The sequence below is a fragment of the Oncorhynchus mykiss genome, chromosome 22 (genome assembly GCF_057628025.1).
Source record: "Oncorhynchus mykiss isolate SJ-2025 chromosome 22, ASM5762802v1, whole genome shotgun sequence".
Lineage (NCBI taxonomy): Eukaryota > Metazoa > Chordata > Actinopteri > Salmoniformes > Salmonidae > Oncorhynchus > Oncorhynchus mykiss.
The window spans coordinates 32,417,388-32,437,440 of NC_143043.1; the positions used below are offsets into that span (position 1 = coordinate 32,417,388).

At 41.0% G+C, this 20,053-nt stretch overlaps 1 protein-coding gene across 1 annotated transcript in view; it reads right to left on the reverse strand.

The window, feature by feature from the left end:
• LOC110501663 (ganglioside-induced differentiation-associated protein 2) overlaps positions 1-19,938 on the reverse strand; it is a 41,039-nt gene extending 21,101 nt beyond the window's left edge. The window contains exons 1-13 of the mRNA XM_021579372.3: positions 19,710-19,938; positions 18,220-18,423; positions 11,779-11,918; positions 11,236-11,389; positions 10,508-10,596; positions 10,028-10,104; positions 9,271-9,430; positions 6,942-7,092; positions 6,736-6,812; positions 6,297-6,373; positions 6,027-6,166; positions 3,193-3,247; positions 2,219-2,362 (exon numbers count right to left, since the gene is read on the reverse strand). Coding sequence (XP_021435047.2) covers positions 2,219-2,362; positions 3,193-3,247; positions 6,027-6,166; positions 6,297-6,373; positions 6,736-6,812; positions 6,942-7,092; positions 9,271-9,430; positions 10,028-10,104; positions 10,508-10,596; positions 11,236-11,389; positions 11,779-11,918; positions 18,220-18,386 — 1,431 coding nt within the window. The 5' untranslated portion in view covers positions 18,387-18,423; positions 19,710-19,938. The remainder of the gene's footprint in view (positions 1-2,218; positions 2,363-3,192; positions 3,248-6,026; positions 6,167-6,296; positions 6,374-6,735; positions 6,813-6,941; positions 7,093-9,270; positions 9,431-10,027; positions 10,105-10,507; positions 10,597-11,235; positions 11,390-11,778; positions 11,919-18,219; positions 18,424-19,709) is intronic.
• Between the last annotated feature and the right edge of the window lie 115 nt (positions 19,939-20,053).

Consider the following 20,053-nt stretch of genomic DNA (forward strand, 5'->3'; position numbering starts at 1 on the left):
CTGGGCGGGCGTTTTGGAAATGTTTTAGCATAATTAGCGTATACCCACTTCTCCAGGCACCACTATCAGTGCATAAGCTTACAAATGAACCAACTCCACAAACTAACAAGTCACCCAGAGCCAGTAAGGAGTCATTGCATCGTTTCCCCTCTCTCTGCTTCATCTCAATACAAGATCAAAAAAAGATTTATTGAAAGAGCTATTGTGTAACGCTCATTCATTTTCAGTTCTGCTTTTCCTTTCCATCTGATTTAGGGTGATAACTCCAGCTGACAAATTGAGTTTTAAGTAGAACACACAGACCTGTGTAAGTATACTAAAACAGGCATATCAAGTGTTTACATCAGTGGAGGTATTTTAGCGACTGACCAGTAACTTTGAAATAACCCAGAATAAATAACAAAAATAAATATGCACTATGCAGAAATCGCTTCACCATTTCCTGGTTGCTAAAATGAATAGATTGCCTAATTTCAGTTTGTGACAAAGAAGCAAGTATAGTGTAGAGAATCATCTAAACCGCTGTGAAATATACAGCACCAGTCAAAAGTTTGGACACACCTACTCATTCAACAGTTTTTCATTATTTTTACTATTTTCTACATTGTAGAATAATAGTGAAGACATCAAAATTATGAAAGAACATATGGAATCAAGTAGTAATCAAATAAGTGTTAAACGAATCAAAATATATTTGAGATTCTTCAAAGTAGCCACCCTTCGCTTTGTGGTCAGCTTTGCACACTCTTTGGTAAAAGACTATGTCCATATTATGGCAAGAACAGCTCAAATAAGCAAAGAGACATGACAGTCCATCATTACTTTTAGACATGGTCAGTCAATCTGGAAAATTTCAAGAACTTTGAAAGCTTCTTCAAGTGCAGTCGCAAAAACCTTCAAGCGCTATGATGAAACTGGCTCTCATGAGGAACGCCACAGGAAAGGAGAACCAGAAAGGAGAATCAGTCCTTTGGTCTGATGAGTTCAAACGTGAGATTTTTGGTTCCAACCGCCGTGTCTTTGTGAGACGCAGAGTAGCTGAACGGATGATCTCCACATGTGTGGTTCCCACCGTGAAGCATGGATGTGTGAAGGTGTGGGGGTGCTTTGCTGGTGACACTGTCTGTGATTTACTTAGAATAAGGCACACTTAACCAGCATGGCTATCACAGCATTCTGCAGTGATACACCATCCCATCTGGTTTGTGCTTAGTGGGACCATCATTTGTTTTTCAACAGAACAATGACCCAACACACCTCCAGGCTGTGTTAGGGCTATTTGACCAATAAGGAGAGTGATAGAGTGCTGCATCAGATGCCCTGGCCTCCACAATCACCAGACCTCAACCCAGTTGAGATGGTTTGGACTGCAGAGTGAAGGAAAAGCAGCCAACAAGTGCTCAGCAAGACTGCTGCAAGTGCTCACCAAGACTCCTTCAAGACTGTTGAAAAAGCATTCCAGGTGAAGCTGGTTACGAGAATGCCAAGAGTGTGCAAAGCTGTCAACGGATGGCTATTTGAAGAATCTCAAATATATTTCTTTAACACTTATGGTTACTACATGATTCCATGTGTTATTTCATAGTTTTGAGGTCTTCACTATTATTCTACAATGTAGAAAATAGTAAAAAAAATAAAGAAAAGTCATTGAATGAGTCCAAACTTTTGACTGGTACTGTATTTTCCAAAACCGAAAATATTGTATTTTCAGCTGGTGTACAAAACCGAAAGTAGAAGAAGAAAAAATGAAACTTAAACACGGGAAGCATAGAAATAGCGCACATAGAACATATCTACTGCTTCTTAGACTTGCTTTCAATGAGAATGACAGATCTATAAGTCACGCAAAAAGTGACATATTGTAGCTTTAACATTCTACTACATAACAATTCTGGTTTAATTTCCAGTGATGGATCATCCATTTTAGCAAATGTCTTGGGTTTAATCAAAAGTATTGCTGAACAGTTTGCTGGTTATTTTTATTTTTGCAGACAATTCAGTCCTTTGAACAAACCAACAAAAATAGCCTGAAGATAAGGTACATGTTACATTTTAAAATCGTAACACACACACACAAAGTGCAACACTTAGAATCTGATACAATGTGGGAATATACCCACAACTCAATGCATGAGTGTGTGTGTGTGTGTAGTCCTGTAGATGTAGGTCAGTACGGTTGGTAAGCTAGACAGAGAGAATGGTGTGTGTAGGGCCTCACCCGTGCATCGTACTCCAGGACAAAGGGAGGGATGTCTATCTGTTCAGGCAGGATACAGGTGAACAGCTGCTGGAGGGTCTCTACATGATGGACCTTCTGCTTCATCCCTGACACACTGAACGTAGTGAAGAACCAGGTGGACACCTGACACAAGAGAAATTAACATAAGATAAGAAACATTGAAAAAAACTGGTGAAAATGGGGGGGTATTTACAATTGGACTTGCCCTGAAGGTTCAATTGTAATACTTGTTTATAACACAGATGTGTTTTGGCTGAAGCCTTCCACTGTATTTAAGTGGTAATCTATTGAGACGAATGTACTTCTCCCTAAAATCCACTTATTAGGTTTGATTGAATAAGGCCAATAGACTTCACTCTCCTCTTTAGTACGCAAGTGTGTGCTTTGCTTCCCATTCCAAACCATTTAAACCCATTTTCAGCATGCATTCTAATGACCCCAGCACAATGCCTGGCCCGTCTCTCATACACACCTCAAAGTCAAGTTACCTCGGAGTTCCTGGATCCTTTAAATTGACCAATTAGTAGATTGCTAAACTGTGAGCCTTCTCCCATCTAAAGGGCTGATTCAACTCAGTAACAAAGCAGATGAGACCAGAGGTTGAAGCTTGAACAGGGTAATGTGTCAGGGAGGCTCACAGCCAAAAGAAGTCTTGGTGAAACTACAGAACAGTAGTGGGGTGCTGTGTGTGCGTGTGAAAAGAGCCCTGCTGATCTTGGTCAGAAAAGATTGTAAACTTAACAGAGGGCATAAAACAGTCAATTCAGAAAGTAAACCATATTCCAAGTCCAAATTTTCCTCATTGAAAATCATTTTTATTTCAGTGTACCTGAACTCACTGGAATTGACCCCAACCCTGGTATATACTGTACATATCCTAATAATGCCTAGTAGTAGAAATACACCTAACAAGTGTTTGAGAAGCAGTAAAACAGGGGTACTGTTGACTTTACCTTAGAGCGAAAAGAGGGGTGTACAAAGTAGAAAGCCCTCAAGTTATTCTTAAACCTGGAATACAAAACAAAGCAAAAGCCATTTATTGACATGTCACTATTGGCTAGCATGTTAAATAGTTATAATTATTATAATGATTTATTATTGCCCTTGAGAGAAAAAAAAACGCAATATCAAAAATATGCATGGAAAGAAGACTTAAGCACAAGAAGCATAGAAATAGCGCACATAGAACAGATCTACTGCTTCTTAGACTTGCTAGCAATGAGAATGACAGATCTATACGTCACATTTCTAGGTGAATTTGGTTGGGTCGCCCAAAAAGTTACATTGTAGCTTTAACATTCAACTACATAGCAATTCCTGTTTCATTTCCAGTGATGGATCACCCATTTTAACTGCCATCAAGTTCTTCAAACGGCTTAGGTTTACTCAAGTATTTCCAGAACAGTTTGCTGGTTATTCTTATTTTTGCAGACAATTGGGTCCTTTGAACAAACCAGAGATTTTTTACAGAACGACCAAAATGTCCATAAAAGTGCTCCAATTGTTGCGGTGTCCTCAGGCCAAGGTACTGTCAAAAGAACACAAACTAGAAAAAAATGAAAATCACCCAAGGCCATCCAACAGCATGCACACACACAACCCTCTACCCTTTCCCATGCCTCTCTGACATGGACATGCAGCATCAATAGGCTACACCTGCCTATGTAACTAACATGCAATTACATGGTTTTAGTCCCCAAATGTGGAACCAACCCATCATCTCTCGGAGGCACATTGTGTAGACAGTAACCACCCGTGGCCAGTACAGGGGTCTGCCTGCTTCCCAGTCAAAACAATTCGGAAGAGTTTGTGCATATATTATGACAACATTTTGTGACGTTTTGGACTTCAGTAAGGCTGTTGTTTGGGCACACGTAATTTTTTCTTGAGGCAAGCCGAAGTCAGTGCCACTTTGTCAGTGCCACTTTGTCAGTGCCACTTTGTCAGTGCCACTTTGTCAGTGCCACTTTGTCAGTGCCAGGTCAACAGTACAGATTCTTCAATAAAGTCTTGTCATTCAATGAAATATGATTTTTTTACGAGTTAGAGGAATACTGCACCAAAAATCTTAGATGTAAAATTGCGTGACTAAGACCTCCTCGGCTAAAACGTAGCAGTTTCTCGTTTTTCAAGTGTAGGTCTTTTAAGGGAGTATGCGAGCACACTCGTTCGGTTCAGCCGAACTGAAGCATGCTGACACTTTTACAGGACACTTGGAAAAAAAACACCCCAAACAAATGACCATTTAACCATTGTTTCATCGGTGTTCTGAGAGACCTAAAAGACACCACAGGGAGGTGGAGTAGAGCCTTGTTTGGGCCAGTCCTCAAGGAACAAAATCTGTCTCTTTGGTGGACCAGCCGCTCACTCCCTCATCTCCCCAGCCAGACAGGATCATGAGTCTCTCTCTTCTTGGTCTAGGCCTAGGGGAAGAATAGTATTGCCAAAATGGACCTCTGCTCCAAGAGCCAAAGCTAAAGAGCTATAGGTAAGATGATTCCTAATGTAGCAGGTCCATTTATTGGTCTAGAACAGAGATGGGCAGCTGGCTCGATCAATTTCCAAAAAGGAACTCAGTCCTCACTGTTGACGTTGAGACTGGTGTTTTGCGGGTACTATTTAATGAAGCTGCCAGTTGAGGACTTGTGAGGCCTCCGTTTCTCAAACTAGACACACTAATGTACTTGTCCTCTTGCTCAGTTGTGTTCTGGGACCTCCCACTCTTTCTATTCTGGTTAGAGACAGATTTTTTTTTTAAATACAGTCGATTGTAGAATCTCTCAATGACTATAACAACTAGCTTCAAAGACTAATCTGAAATTGTTCACGAAAGAGGAAGTTGTGTAGTACGACCACTGCTGAGAAGTTGGAGTACTGTGGGTGGTGCTGCCTTATCTATGGCTGTGGGGTTGAGGTGAGAAGGCTTCTGGTTTTCAGCTCTAGTGCAGTGTGAATGTGTCCGTAGACAGGGAAAAAAGTATTTAGTAGTCCACCTCGTCTTAGACGTACTAAAGCAGAGGGTACGCATGGTTATGGTGTATAGTGTTGACATTGGCACTGCCAACTTAAAATGTATGGTGCTGTGACATCTTGAAACAGAAGAGGGGAGATTAGAAGTCACGTAGAACCTGATGCCATTTTCTTCAATTGCACATGAAATTCATTCATGGCCGATTGTTGTCAGCAACGAGCTGTTTGATCAGTGAAGTTTGTAGAGTTGGCCAGAAGAGCAAATATTTTCGTAATGTTGGTGTCTTTGATTTGGGCTGTGTCACCGCCAATATGTAATTTTCTGGGAATCTTCTCAGAGCGTTGGGAAGCCGTTCCATAACAGACTCCAGGTTTCCAAAACGTATGTGTACCCAAAAGCTATCCCCTTTCAGTTCTCGGAAAGTGGTAATTTGTACATGTAGGTAGGGCTAAAGTGACTATGTATAGATAATAAACAGCGAGAAACAGCCGTGTAAAAACAAAAGGGAGGGGGGGCGTCAATGCAAATAGATGCTACACAAAAAGGTGATAAGCCAGAACTGGTCAGTGAAAATCAACTATTACTGGAGGATGAGCCAACTGTACGCTCTGAAGAACTACAGCTGATAGTTCATAGGGGTTAAAGACCCCAGAACAATTTCACAGTAAATCCCCATTCACAGGGAGAACGGTTTCATCTTACGCATTCAGATTTGATTCACTTGTCGTATCTGGTAACCAACAGTCTGCAATTGTCTCTAGACTTCAGTTCTCTCTCTCTTCACTAAATCAGTAAAATATGTGGTGTGCCTCTTACTTGGTGTCTACAATCTCATGAAGCTTCTTAAGGAATTCAGAGTCCAGATGGTTGTGTTCTCCGGTCAGAGTGTGAAAGTAAACCATCACATACTCCTTCACTGTGATGTGGTCCATGACATGGATGAAGTACAGCAGGGCCTGTAGTGAAGTAATACACACATGGTGGAGAGGTCAAGGTTTGTTCACAGAGCAACAATATTGATGTATTTTCTATTGTGCAACTAAAACGGTGATGTTCATGATGTTGCCTCCAAATGAAGCCTGGTACCTTTTCCATGGCGATGAGGGTGACAGGAATATTTCTGCCCACAAGAACCATCACTGTCCTGCCACACATGTCAACACCTGTGGAAACACACACCACTAAAAGATAAGCCCAGCAGCCTGCCAGTATTACTACACTGCCTCCTAGAGGAGACATGGAACAATTACATTCAGTGAAAAAGGAGGGTGTCATGAGCCTCACTATATTATATCTATGGCTGAAAAAGTATAAAAAGCAATCCAACTAACTAAATTAACGAGTTTGAGGAAAGAGAAAGCAAGAGAAGGAGTGAAAGATGTCCTGCCATGACAACAGAGGCTGTTTCATTACTGGTCATTTTTTATCCTGAGAAAGAAATTATAAAACAGATTATTTCACCCCCGGATGCTGTGTTCAATGAGCTGGAAAAAGGATTTCACATACAGACACACACTGAACTCACCAGTTTGATATAAGGCTTTCAGTGCTGCTATGTCAGACAAGTCCTCTGCTCTGGCTCGACATAACCAGCGGTTATAACTGCAACGATAGGAGAGGTTATAACACATTACAGAAACACTGTACTGGCTTAGGGTGTACTGTAAATGTTGGTAAAACTAGGGTATAGGATGCATGGTAGGGATGTAGTGTACAAGTTGTGTAACACACTTTCTCTGGTGCTGTTTCTGCATGGTTGCATCAGACAGCTGGCCCTGCAGGATTAGTTTGCGCTGTTTGTCCACGTCTCCCTCCATCCGGGAAAACGCATGAGTCCCCACCTGGCCCAGGTCTGAGTCTAGAGTCTCCGCCTCAGAGTCAACTACACAGCACACACACACAGATACAACAATCTATGAAAGTGACTCAACTCTAAAAGAAAATACACTCTCCCTAATTGTTATATCAACAAATATCATATTTTGAAACCATTGCTCTGAAAAGTCTGTGTGTGTGTGTGTGTTTATTCCAGTGTTTGTTGTCGTTGGGACTGACTCACACCTCTAGGTCTGGAGTTTTTAATCTAGGGCTGAGCCCCATATGGACAACAGTCATCCAAGGAGAGGCAATATTAAGGCATAAAAGCATACACACATCTAGACAACTAAAACAACCTTACGGGATGAGAAACCTTTTCAACATTCAAGAAAATATCTGAACACAAGAGGGATTCTGCATTCCTTTATTGAAGACATACCGGTAACTGCCAAAATGAAGGAAACACCAACATAAAGTGTCTTAACAGGGCATTGGGCCACTACGAGCCAGAACAGCTTCAACGCACCTTGGCATAGATTCTACAAGCATCTGGAACTATATTAGAGGGATGTGACACCATTTTTCCATGAGATATTCCATCATTTGGTGTTTTGTTGGTGGTGGAAAACGCTGTCTCAGGCGCCACTCCAGAATATCCCATAAGTGTTCAATTTGGTTGACATCTGGTGACTGAGATGGCCATGACATATGGTTTACATTGTTTTCATGCTCATCAAACCATTCATGCCCTGTGTATGGGGGCATAGCCATGGTAGCCAAAATAATGTCTTGCCTAGCATTTTCATACCCTAAATATGATGGGATGTTAATTGCTCCAGAACCACACCTGTGTGGAAGCACCTGCTTTCAATATACTTTGTATCCCTCATTTACTCAAGTGTTTTCATTATTTTTCCAGTTACCTGTACATCCTCCTCTCTGCCATCAGAGCACCTGTCAGGGCAGCGCTCAGTGGAAAAGATGAACCAACAGAAAGACATGTTTAATTTAACAATTAGGCTCCTAATGCCTTCCACACCGATGTAAGAGCCATCACTCTGTCTGTGTGTAGTGTGTGTTCCACCACTGGCCGAGGGTATGACTGAGATGTTCCACTAACTCGACTATGAAAGATCATCCTGCATTCTTCTCCCATGTCCACTGAGTGCGTTTCCATGGATACAAATGACCTGGTTTTAAACCAGGTAGTACTGGCCAGGACTGTGCTGTTCAGACTCCAGGAAACACAGCTGCTGCTTAGAGAAGAACTGCCGGTGGCGGCAGGTCTATTATCACCATGTATTTATACAATGCATCCCCTACATGGAATGGGTGGTGTTCAGGGCCTAAACTCAACACCCGCCAAATGCGGCTAGATTTTGCAATTGGCGGATAAGATGTTTATTTCACCAGCTACGTTGGCAGGTGGTCAGGGCTCCACAGTGAGAGCATTTCACTTGTATTTGCAGATAAAAATAGAGTTAGAAGTCAAGCATGAGCACATTTAGAGCTTTAAAAACAAAAATAATAATAATAATTCTACAGTAGCTGTTTTTGAAGTGTTTGTCTTTTTGTTTCATAGCTGGTACCTAATCATATATATATATATCTCTATCTATATCTCCTACCTCGCGCATTGTGCATAAACACTGCCTGGCTGGGGAGCTGTGCGCACTGTGGTTGAAGTGAAGATTCATTTTTTTCAAGTCTACTAAAGTGAGCGTTTTTTCTTTGTGTTTCTTAGCTATTTACAATGTTTTGTTCACAAGCTAGATTGTTTTTTAATGTTTGAGTACAGTAGCATGTCTTTACTGAAGCAGTCAGATTCTCATATGTCAAAGTCACACTGTCACTGACAACTCCAGCCGCTCCAAGTGCCGTCACCTCCTGCCCTTAAAACAGCAGCTGAACATTTGTCACATCTTTGGGGTAAAAATGTTGCAATATACCAGATCACTTCTTGCTAGTAATACATATGTTGCTTTAGAAACATTACAAAGCATGCTCATCCGTTTTTTTGTTTATGGTATAATTGTGTCTGAAAAAATATTTTGGCTGGTAAAAAATCTGATTGGCTGGTAGATTTAAAAAACATTTTTTATCAACCTGCCACAGTGGCTGGTGGATCAAAAAGTTTGTTTCAGGCCCTGATGTTGTTGCTAGGGTAACCCTATTGAAACCACTATGCACAACAGCTCAGAGATGAGTCACATCTAGGGGGTTGTGGGAAATGTAGTCTTACCTTCCAGACAGCCTGGTTTCTCGGCGATGCGGATCTGTCTCTCTGGGACTACAGGCTCACCTTCAGAGTTCCCGATGTCAGTCGGGATTAGGGGCAGGCTGGCACGCTCCTCTTCCTCAGAACGAGGGTAGTAGAGAGGCAGCAGTTTCCTGTATGTGGGCTGTGACACACAAAATGATGTTAACCACACAGATATTAGATGCCACACACTCACACATGCTTTCTAACACAAAAACCTTCACACACACATCCTCAGTTTCTAATCACTATGTGCATTTTCCCTCTTATCGGTGAAATACACTGTCTTTTTGTGTGTTTGCCATCTTCGACATGAATAATTACCTCAAACTGAAACATTCATGTTATATTTGATATATTTAATGTTCTCTATGAAAAACAAATTAGTGAGTAATCACAAGAAAACTTCGCCTTCGAAACACAGCTTAAATATTTCATGCTCCAAACATTCCCTTAAGTTGAATTTCACACCAGAAAAAAAATTAAGCCAGTGCAATTATATGCATGTAAAACCTAAGCATGTCAAACCAAGCATGTCAAACCTAAGCATGTAAAACCTAAGCATGTAAAACCTAAGCATGTAAAACCTAAGCATGTCAAACCTAAGCATGTCAAACCTAAGCATGTAAAACCTAAGCATGTAAAACCTAAGCATGTCAAACCTAAGCATGTAAAACCTAAGCATGTCAAACCTAAGCATGTAAAACCAAGCATGTAAAGCAAGAAAAAAAGAACACACCTCTTCTGTGTCTGTCACAGCGAACACCACTGTCTCTATGCTCTCTCCATAGTTCTCCAGAAACCTGCGGACCGTTCCTGCAAACACACAGTTATACACACCGTAACAGACAACAGATATGCTAGCTGATGTGTAGTGAGCACTGGCAGAAAACGGTTGCTTTGTATCACCCAAGTGGGTGCTAAACATTGGTGGTGGGATAGGTGAGTTTCCCCCTTACAATGTAAAGCACTTTGAGCACCTACTGCATTTGTAAAGGTGCTATATAAATGCAATAAATTATTATTGCACACACCTTCATATGTTTCATATAGGTCAGGGGTCATGGATGAGTTATTGAACATCATGCCAGTGTCAATAGTTGACAGCCACAAGTTAACTGCATGAAATTGTGACAGTGTACTATCCGCTAATGTATAAGAGATCATTAACTTAGTGAATGTATGCTGTGCGTGTGAGTGTGTGCTGTGCGTGTCTTACTGAGGGCAATGTGTGTGGCGTCCTCCAGTGGGTATCCTCTCTTAGTTGTGCTGACCACACAGACGGCCACAGATGCCATAGCCTGCTCTCTGCAGACACAAACAGCTCAAACATACTAACAGTAGCCACACCACAAACCCCATTCAATTGACAGTGCAGTACACACCACACATATTACCTCACGTGTACCCCTGCACAATGACTCAGTACTGGTACCCCCTGTATATAGCGGTGTTATGTTATTGTGTGTAACTTCTGCATTTAAAATAATAAATAACATAATATCAAATATTTTCTTTAAAAAAAAATGCATTGTTGGTTAAGTAAGCATTTCACCTGCTGTATTCAGTGCATGTGACAAAAAAGTGATTTGAGAAACATGGTGCCCGAGATGGCCATGGCATATGGTTTACATCGTTTTCATGCTCATCAAACCATTCAGTGACTACTCAGGCCCTGTGTATAGAGGCATGAGGCTGTAAGGGAGCACCTCACGTTACACACACACCTGTGTGGTATTGTGGGGAGAGAATACTTCTCTCGTATGTAAACAAGCTGTGATCTAATCAACATCCCTAATCAACTTGCACAGTGGTTTAGATGGTACAATGATTATCTACACTATACTTGCTTGTTTTGTAACAAACTGAAATTAGGCAAACTATTCGAATTTCTGCAACCAGGAAATGGCAGAACGATTTCTGCATAGTGCATCTTTAATGTCTTACTTGGCGAGCTGCATGACGTTCCTATAGCAGTTGTACAGAGAGTTCTCAGCAGCTGTCCTGTACTTGGTTTTGTACTTGGGGCCCACCGTGTGGATGATAAAGCGCGCCGCCAGGTTAAAGCCTTTGGTCATCTTTGCCTCGCCTGTCCGACATCCTGTGGATAAACACATACATACCGGTAATACAAGTATATCAAGATCCCACAAAGAACACACCAAGAGAACATTCTTCACCTTCAACACAGCCTAGAAGGGGATTTACATAGCAACAATACACAATGGACACAAACCAACACTTTTTCCTTTTCTAAAATATGCATTTGTATAAAAACCTGTCTGTAATGTGTTGTCTCCACAGTGCTCACATTATGTTAACACATGACATTCACTTTCCCAGCTTAACACAAGGTCATGATCAGTAGAGACAAACCAACAGAAGTTAATTGGACAACAAAAATAAGCATTCTGATTGATCAGTTTCGTGCACACTGAGCGCAAACCAGGCATGTTGTCATTAACCTGATGAGTTAGTGGTGCCCCCTACCTTTCAGTTTGAGCATCTCGTCTCGAAGTTCAGGCCCAGCGTAAGCGTGGATGCTCTCAGAGATAGGGTTCTTGTCCGTCAGAGTCTCATTACTCGTGTTTACGATCGCTGTGCAGTTCAGCAGGGCAACATTGCCATTACTGAGAGATGACAGCAGAATGAAAGAGGGTCAGATGTCTTAACTGTATTGGCCATGCTCAAGCTCCATCTCATATCTCCCTTTGACATCAAAAAGAAGAAGAAACTGTACTATGAAACAAAGTTATATAAACAATGAAAGCTTTGGATTACCTTCAATACAATTTTGGGCAAAAAGGCTAACTTTGACCCATATTCCCGCTGATATTGCCAACTACTTGTATTACTTTTTCATTGACAAGATTGTTGTTGGCACGTCATGCCTACAACAATAATAATCCCAAAAATAATAATATGTTTGGGCAAAAGAACACAGCATTAGCCATTGCAAAATGCATAGAAATTAAGAAGGTGATTGTGGGAGCCGTTTTGTTAGACTTAAGTGCAGCTTTTGACATTATCGAAACTGCTGGAAAAACATACAGTACCAGTCAAAAGTTTGGACACACCTACTCATTCAAGGGTTTTTCTTTATTTTATTATTTTCTACATTGTAGAATTCAACTCATAGTCGCACACCTCATGTAGCCTAGCCCATAGGCGTATCTGTTTTGTTAAGGTTTGTTAAAGTGGCCAAATAACTTCTTAAAATTAAGCACATGAATCTGTTTTACAACGGGTGCAGAGCCTAACTGCCATACATTAGCAGCGCTTGAGTTAAGTTTGGGGAAGATAATTATTTTTTTTTTTTTTTTTTTTGATGCTAGTGGTTGTATTAATTTGGGCTTCATCTCATCCCACAACATGTTTGGAATATTTCTTTCTAGATAGAATAGGACAACTTTTGTACTATAGGGGATAGTAGACCGACATATTCTAGTGCTTTTGCTGTTCATTAGGCCTACTCATCTTGTTGGCTGACAAAGTGAAATTGGACAGTTCTTCCAATATCTTTAATATGCGCCTCGGAATTGGTTAAGGACGTGCGCAGTTGCGTCCCCGATATGTTGGTCTTCACTTGTAGCCTGTGAGAAAGACCCGATCATGTGACGGAGAGCCATGCGAGTGAGGTGCATCGGAGCATGCAGCTGGGAGAAGGGAATTTTAATGATTATATTCAGCCTAAGGGCACAACGGCCACTGGCTGCAAAAGGCATGTGGGTTTTTTTTAGGCGGCATTACTACCACACAAATGGGATGCCGCCAGGAAAAAGAGGCATTATCAAGTGCTTGTCAAATATTGTGCAAGTGTGTACAGCCTGCACAAAGAAAACAAAGCAGAGCTCATACCTTTCATGCAACTTCTTTCAAATCATCATTAGAGTCGCATCATGCAGCCCTTGAATGTATTCAAAATTAAACATATAGCCCTAAAGCTACATAAATAGCTCTAAATTAAGCATATAGGAGTACCTGTTTCTTTGTTAAGCACTCCTTCAAATCATTTAGGGAAAATGTCCTTACTATTTAGCTATGTTCAATTGTATTCTTCATACTAGAGGTCAACCGATAAATCAGGGCCGAGTTCAAGTTCATATAACAATCGGTAATTGGCATTTTTGGGCACCGATTGTGGCCGATTACATTGCACTCCACAAGGAGACTGTGTGGCAGGATGACTGCCTGTTACGCGAGTGTAGCAAGAAGCCAAGGTAAGTTGCTAGCTAGCATTAAACTTATAAAAACAATCTTAACATAATCGCTAGTTAACTACACATGGTTGATGATATTACTAGTTTATCTAGCTCGTCCTGCGTTGCATATAATCGATGCGGTGCCTGTTCATTTATCATTGAATCACAGCCTACTTCGCCAAACGGGTGATTTAACAAGCACATTCGCGAAAAAAAATCACTGTCGTTGCACCAATGTGTACCTAACCATAAACATCAATGCCTTTCTTAAAATCAATACACAAGTATATATTTTTAAAACCTGCATATTTAGTTAATATTATGTTATAAGATAGTTGGGTAGGGTGATAGCGTCCCGAGAGGGAGGCTTGTAGTTCTCAAAGAACACCACCTCTTGTGGTTCCCCATAGTCCAAGTTATGGTCCATTGTCCCCTCACTCTAGTCTACCGCCACTCTTCTTCAAGGGGAGTGTGGCAGCCTCATTGATGTTGCCATCTGGTCTACCTGTCCGTACACAAAGACGCACTGAAGTAGTATGCTGAGTATATTGGCAGTCAATTCAGTATAATGTATACATTACATTTCTTTATAGGTAATGTGTATCAAAGATTTTTTCAAATAAGAACTACTTGTGTACCTGCCTGCTAACATTAATTTATTTTAACTAGGGAAATTGTGTCACTTCTCTTGGGTTCCGTGCAAGCAGAGTCAGGGTATATGCCGCAGTTTGGGCCACCTGGCTCGTTTCGAACTGTGTGAAGACCATTTCTTCCTATCAAAGACCGTAATTAATTTTCCAGAATTGTACATAATTATGACATGACATAACATTGAAGGTTGTGCAATGTAACAGCACTATTTAGAGTTAGGGATGCCACCCGTTAGATAAAATACAGAACGGTTCCATATTTCACTGAAAGAATAAACATTTTCTTTTCAAAATGATAGTTTCCGGATTTTACCATATTAATGACCTACGGCTTGTATTTGTGTGTTATTATGTTAATTCTAAGTCTATGATTTGATATAGCAGTCTGACTGTGCGGTGGTAGGCAGCAGCAGGCTCGTAAGTATTCATTCAAACAGCACTTTCCTGCATTTGCCAGCAGCTTTTTGCTGTGCTTCAAGCATTGAGCCGTTTATGACTTCAAGCCTATCAACTCCCGAGATTAGGCTGGTGTAACCGATGTGAAATGGCCAGCTAGTTAGCGGGGTGACCGCTAATAGCGTTTCAATCCGTGACGTCACTCGCTCTGAGACTTTGAAGTAGTTGTTCCACTTGCTCTGCAAGGGCCATTACCCATCGCTTTTGTGGAGCGATGGGTAACGATGCTTCGAGGGTGGCTGTTGTCGCAGGTAGGGGCGAGAAGAGGGACGGAAGCTATACTGTTACACTGGCAATACTATAGTGCCTATAAGAACATCCAATAGTCAAAAGGTATATGAAATACAAACAGTATAGAGAGAAATAGTCCTATAATAACTACAACCTAAAACTTCTTTCCTGGGAATATTGAAGACATGTTAAAAGGAACCACCAGCTTTCATATGTTCTCATGTTCTGAGCAAGGAACTTAAATGTTAGCTTTCTTACATGGCACATATTGCACTTTTACTTTCTTCTCCAACACTTTGTTTTTGCATTATTTAAACCAAATTGAACATGTTTCATTATTTATTTGAGGCTAAATTGATTTTATTTATGTATTATATTAAGTTAATACTGAATGAACACTTATTTTGTTGTAATTGTCATTATTACAAATAAATAAAAATAAATTGGCCGATATCGGCTTTTTTTGGTCCTCCAATAAATCGGTATCGGCGTTGAAAAATCATAATCGGTCGGCCTCTATTTCATACTATAAAATGCCACAGAATTCTAAGCAAATCTTGTCTACTAAATGAACTAGTGTTGCCCATAGCCATATTAACATAAGGACAATAGAGTATGCTTTTCTGTTCTTCTGAAATAGACTACATTTTCTTCATAACGGTCTAATAAAAAACATGAGCTGGCGCAAACCCAGAAAAATTATTTTGTTTGGAGGTGTTGACTAACGGCAAATAAACTAAGATATAGAGAGTTGCACACTCCATATATAAACTCCCAGTAATTTATTGGGTAAATAAATTACTGGGAGTTTATATATGGAGTGTGCGACTGTCTAAAATAAATAATGGATTTATTGTGAAAGTGTAGGCTATATTACATGGATTTATTACACTTTTTAAAACATAGATGTTCCAAAGGTCTGCATCAATGGCTTGTAGGCCATGCGTGGAAGCCAGGAGATGCTAAATGTGTTCATGCCAATTAACGGTCAATTACCATGAGACCGGCAGTTATTCGCTTGAAAATCACCGGCTGACAAAATGTCATGACCGCCACAGCCCTAAGTGTTTCGTATCAAGAAATTGACTGCATCACTTCTTGTCTTTGAGAGAGGTATAGACATGTTGAAGCACTGAACATGCTAGCAGTAAAATCTGATTTTAAAAAACACCTCACGGAACATGGACTGTGACGAGACACACACACACATTCCAACAAACTCTACACACACTAATATTGTATGATGTATTGTTTTATTTAGGATGTAGGCTATTATTTTACAATGATGTATTGATTTATTCCTGTTTGGACACCAGGAAGAGTAGCCGCTCCCATGGCAGCAGCTAACAGGGATCCCAATAAATACATCAATGGCTGCATTTACACAGGCAGCCCAATTCTGATATTTTTTCCCAATAATTAATATTTTCACCAATCACATCAGATCTTTTCACAGATATTTTTCCAGAGCTGATCTGATTGGTAAAAAGACAAATTACTAAAAAAAATATCAGATTTGGTCTGCCTGTGTAAATGCAGCCTATATAACACAACAGTTTAAGTTAGCCTACATGTGTGTTTAAAGTGAGAATCCTGCCCATAGGGCTTTGTCCAGCTGCATAAGGGTAACTACTCAAGCAGCGTGACGGTACTGGGTCATATGACATCCTAAGGCAGGGCTAGCCAACCCTGTTCCTGAAGAGCTAGTCCTGTAGGTTCACTCCAACCCTAATCTAGCACACCTGATTCTAATGATTAGCTTGTTGATAAGCTGAATCAGGTTAGTTAAAATTGGGCTGAAGCAAAAACCTACAAGCCTGTAGCTCTCCAGGAACCAGGTTGGAGAGACTCATCTCAATTACTATGAAAAAGAATGAAACTTCAAAAACCTTTACTTTGGACATCAAATCAGAAGGCAACTGTGCTACTTAGGTTTTTGTATTCACAAGCAAAGCACACAATCAAGTTTACGGTGAAACACGGCTGTTTCACTTCACTAAAATGCTTGAGGTAGCAAAACAAGCTATGGAAAAATCATAATTGCGTCCTCACTTCCTTGGCAAATTACTGCAGTGCTACTTCAATGCAGTGCTACTTGAATGAGCAAAGTATCTTAGGCCTTGTACACACTTGTGGTTAAAGGAGAAGTGCACAGCCTCGTTTTTCATCAATACTCTCTGTCAAATCACAGTTATGCCGAGACAGCAAGAACCAGTGTCTGGAATGTGTTTCATGTGACACTTGTTCTATAACGCCTTGCTAGCTACATTATTTGATCATGCTAGCGAATAGCTAGTGTAACCAACTCTCAGCAACAACACCAGGCACAGTCTCACATTTGACAAACCCATCTGATTGTTACACAGAAGCCCATTTTCACTAGAGGAGCTATTTCCCAATCAATATTTGCAGTGCACATCAAGCTACAGTGTCTTCTGGGAAATTTGTTTTGGGCGGGGTTTGCTCATTTTCGACTATTCAATTAGTCATCCTAAGGAGATGTCTCCACCCACCCAGGGCACTGGGCCACAACTCTCTCACCCATTCTTTCCCGTGAAAACAGTGCCACCAAGTGTTAATAGGCAAGAGGGGGCATTAATTTTTTACATTATTGTAATCCAATCCCTCAAGTAATGATGCAGTCACTTACCAAACTCTGTTTTGGACAAGTGACTTTATGACCAAAATTATTATATTTACACTTTGTAGTCAATTGAGATACTATAATACATGTTTCTGACTTATATTGATGCCACATAGGCCATTTTCAAAAGAAATTGGTTTTCAAGGGCAGTTGACCTTTAACGTTTTAAGCAAGTGACACTTGTGGTGATCCTTGCTCAAAGGGAGTGCAAGTCAATCAAGACACTGTGTCAACTCCTGGAAATTAAGTCAAAACAGGAGCAGAAAAGTGCTTTTCCTAAGATCTGTGTAAATAGGCCCAAGTTCAGCCCAGAGATCTGTTCCTTTAACTGCAGCAGGAATGTGAGGAGGGATTGGGGCAGCCTGGGTACAAATGTCTTACTGAGAGACTCCTACCAGTGGAACCTCTGAACACATCATGTGCTCAGCCTCCACAACAAAGCGGATTTATAAGGTAGAGGCTAGAATGATGGGAGTGGGAGAGAGAAAGAGAGTGTGTTTATTGAGGGGGGTGATCCACAGTGGTGCAATGATCCACAGTGGTGCAATGAGCCAGGGCTACACTTTGAGACCTTATAGCCATCAACAAACGCATTTGATATGAGTTTGACAATAACGATTGTGAGAGAAAAGGAGAGAACCCCTGAGATGGAGGGGAAAAAAAGAGAAAGCAAGAGAACAAAAGAGAGAGACCAAGAGATAGAAGTGGTACTAGAGACAGAGGTCCAGTGTGTATGTGTGCGACTCACTAGAGCACTATTTTCCTGTTGATGTCCTCTCTGTAGGGGAAGGGGGATAGGAAGGCCTGCTGGCTGAAGTTGTACTCCTTCTCCTCTCCCTCAGGGTCTGGCTGCCACTCCCAGGTGGACAGAGTCTGGACCTCCACAAACTGAGAGCGTGCTCCCAGAGGATCCATTCCTGCACTGCGCTGGCCGGCACCTCAATGCTCGACACTTCAAACAAAGCCAGAGAAAGTGTATTTTCAGTGTCCACATCCAGGAACCAAATAGGAAGGAAGGGAAAGGGGGATACCTAGTCAGTTGTACAAGTGAATGCATTCAACGGAAATGTGTCTTCCGCATTTAACCCAACCACTCTCCTGAGTGGCACAGCAGTCTAGGGCACTGCATCACAGTGCTAGATGCGTCACTATAGACACCCTGGTTCGAATCCAGGCAGTATCACAACCGGCCGTGACTTCGAGTCATATAGGGCGGCACACAATTGGCCCGGGTTTGGCCGGTGTAGGCCGTCGTTGTAAATAAGAGTTTGTTTTTAACTGAAAAAAAACCTCAAAATAAGCATCTATGACAAGGAAAAACAGACAGTCACAATTGGTGATTACATGGGTGTTTCAGTGTTCATAATTAAGTAAGCTTGGCAATATAAAAAAAACATTTTGTAAAGCAAAAGCATTTTTGCACAATCAAAGAAAGGCTTTGACTGACAGTTGTAAAATAGCTTCCAGTGTCTAGAGTCAAGACAGTAACAAACCATCCCGTCTTCAGTACTTCTAACCTCTAGTATACAGCCTGAAAATGAAGCCTCACATAATGAATGCACTTGTGTGAGGTTAGGTGGCAGTTAAAGAAAATTGGGTGAAACAGGCAAGGAAGGTCTGGCTCCTTTTTTTCCCAGAACCTGCAGCTATTTAAGATTGTGTTTTCGAGACTATCAGCTAACTACATACCATGTCAACACCTATGACTGAGGGCCTCTGTCTAACATTAGACTGGCCGCGTTCTAGGAACAGTTCTGTTTTGGAGCTTATGGCACGAGAGGGGAGGGCATTACCATGAAGTGAACCTAAACAGACAGGGAATTCAAAAGCACCATAAGGACGTATTGAAATGCAGAATGAAGATAAACATAGCTAGTTGATATATATTTTTGTTGACTGCAGCATGGGTCAAATACACTTGACGAACAATGGTATTCCTCTCACATTTCCCACAGTGTTTTTGCTTGTGCGACTACTCATATTAAGGTATTTCAATTTTAATGGATAAATATGGGAAAACATCTAATTATGAAAAAACTAAATATGTCATAATCACCAACCATGGAGCTCGAGCTCAGCTGACCATCACACTCCCAGTGTAGCATTTGCCTTCTTTTTTACTTTGATTCGCAAATGTATCTGCTAGCACGGCAGAAAATAGTAGCATGCCGAAAATGGAAAATAATTTAAAGATGTATCTATATATCAGGAAGCTACAGGAGAAAATGTTACACCTACCCGTTTTCTTTTGTCCACGAATCTATTAGTTGTCGACTCCGAGCATGACTGAATTACAAAAAGCGAAGAATACAGATGTTCTTAACATCCCAAACATGGCAAAACTCGATTTGATATAGCCAATTCCCATCGTACTGTCACGTTTACTACAGTTTGGTGAGTTCCTGATCAGCTGATTCGCGACAGAGAGGAAGACGCGAAGCGAGAGGGTTCACTCTGCCCAAAATCTGTCTACTCAAACAAGACCGCGAAGTAGTGATTGATGCACGTCGCAGCGGTCTAAGGCACTGCATCTCAGTGCTAGAGGCGTCAATACAGACACCCTGGTTCGAATGCAGGCTGTA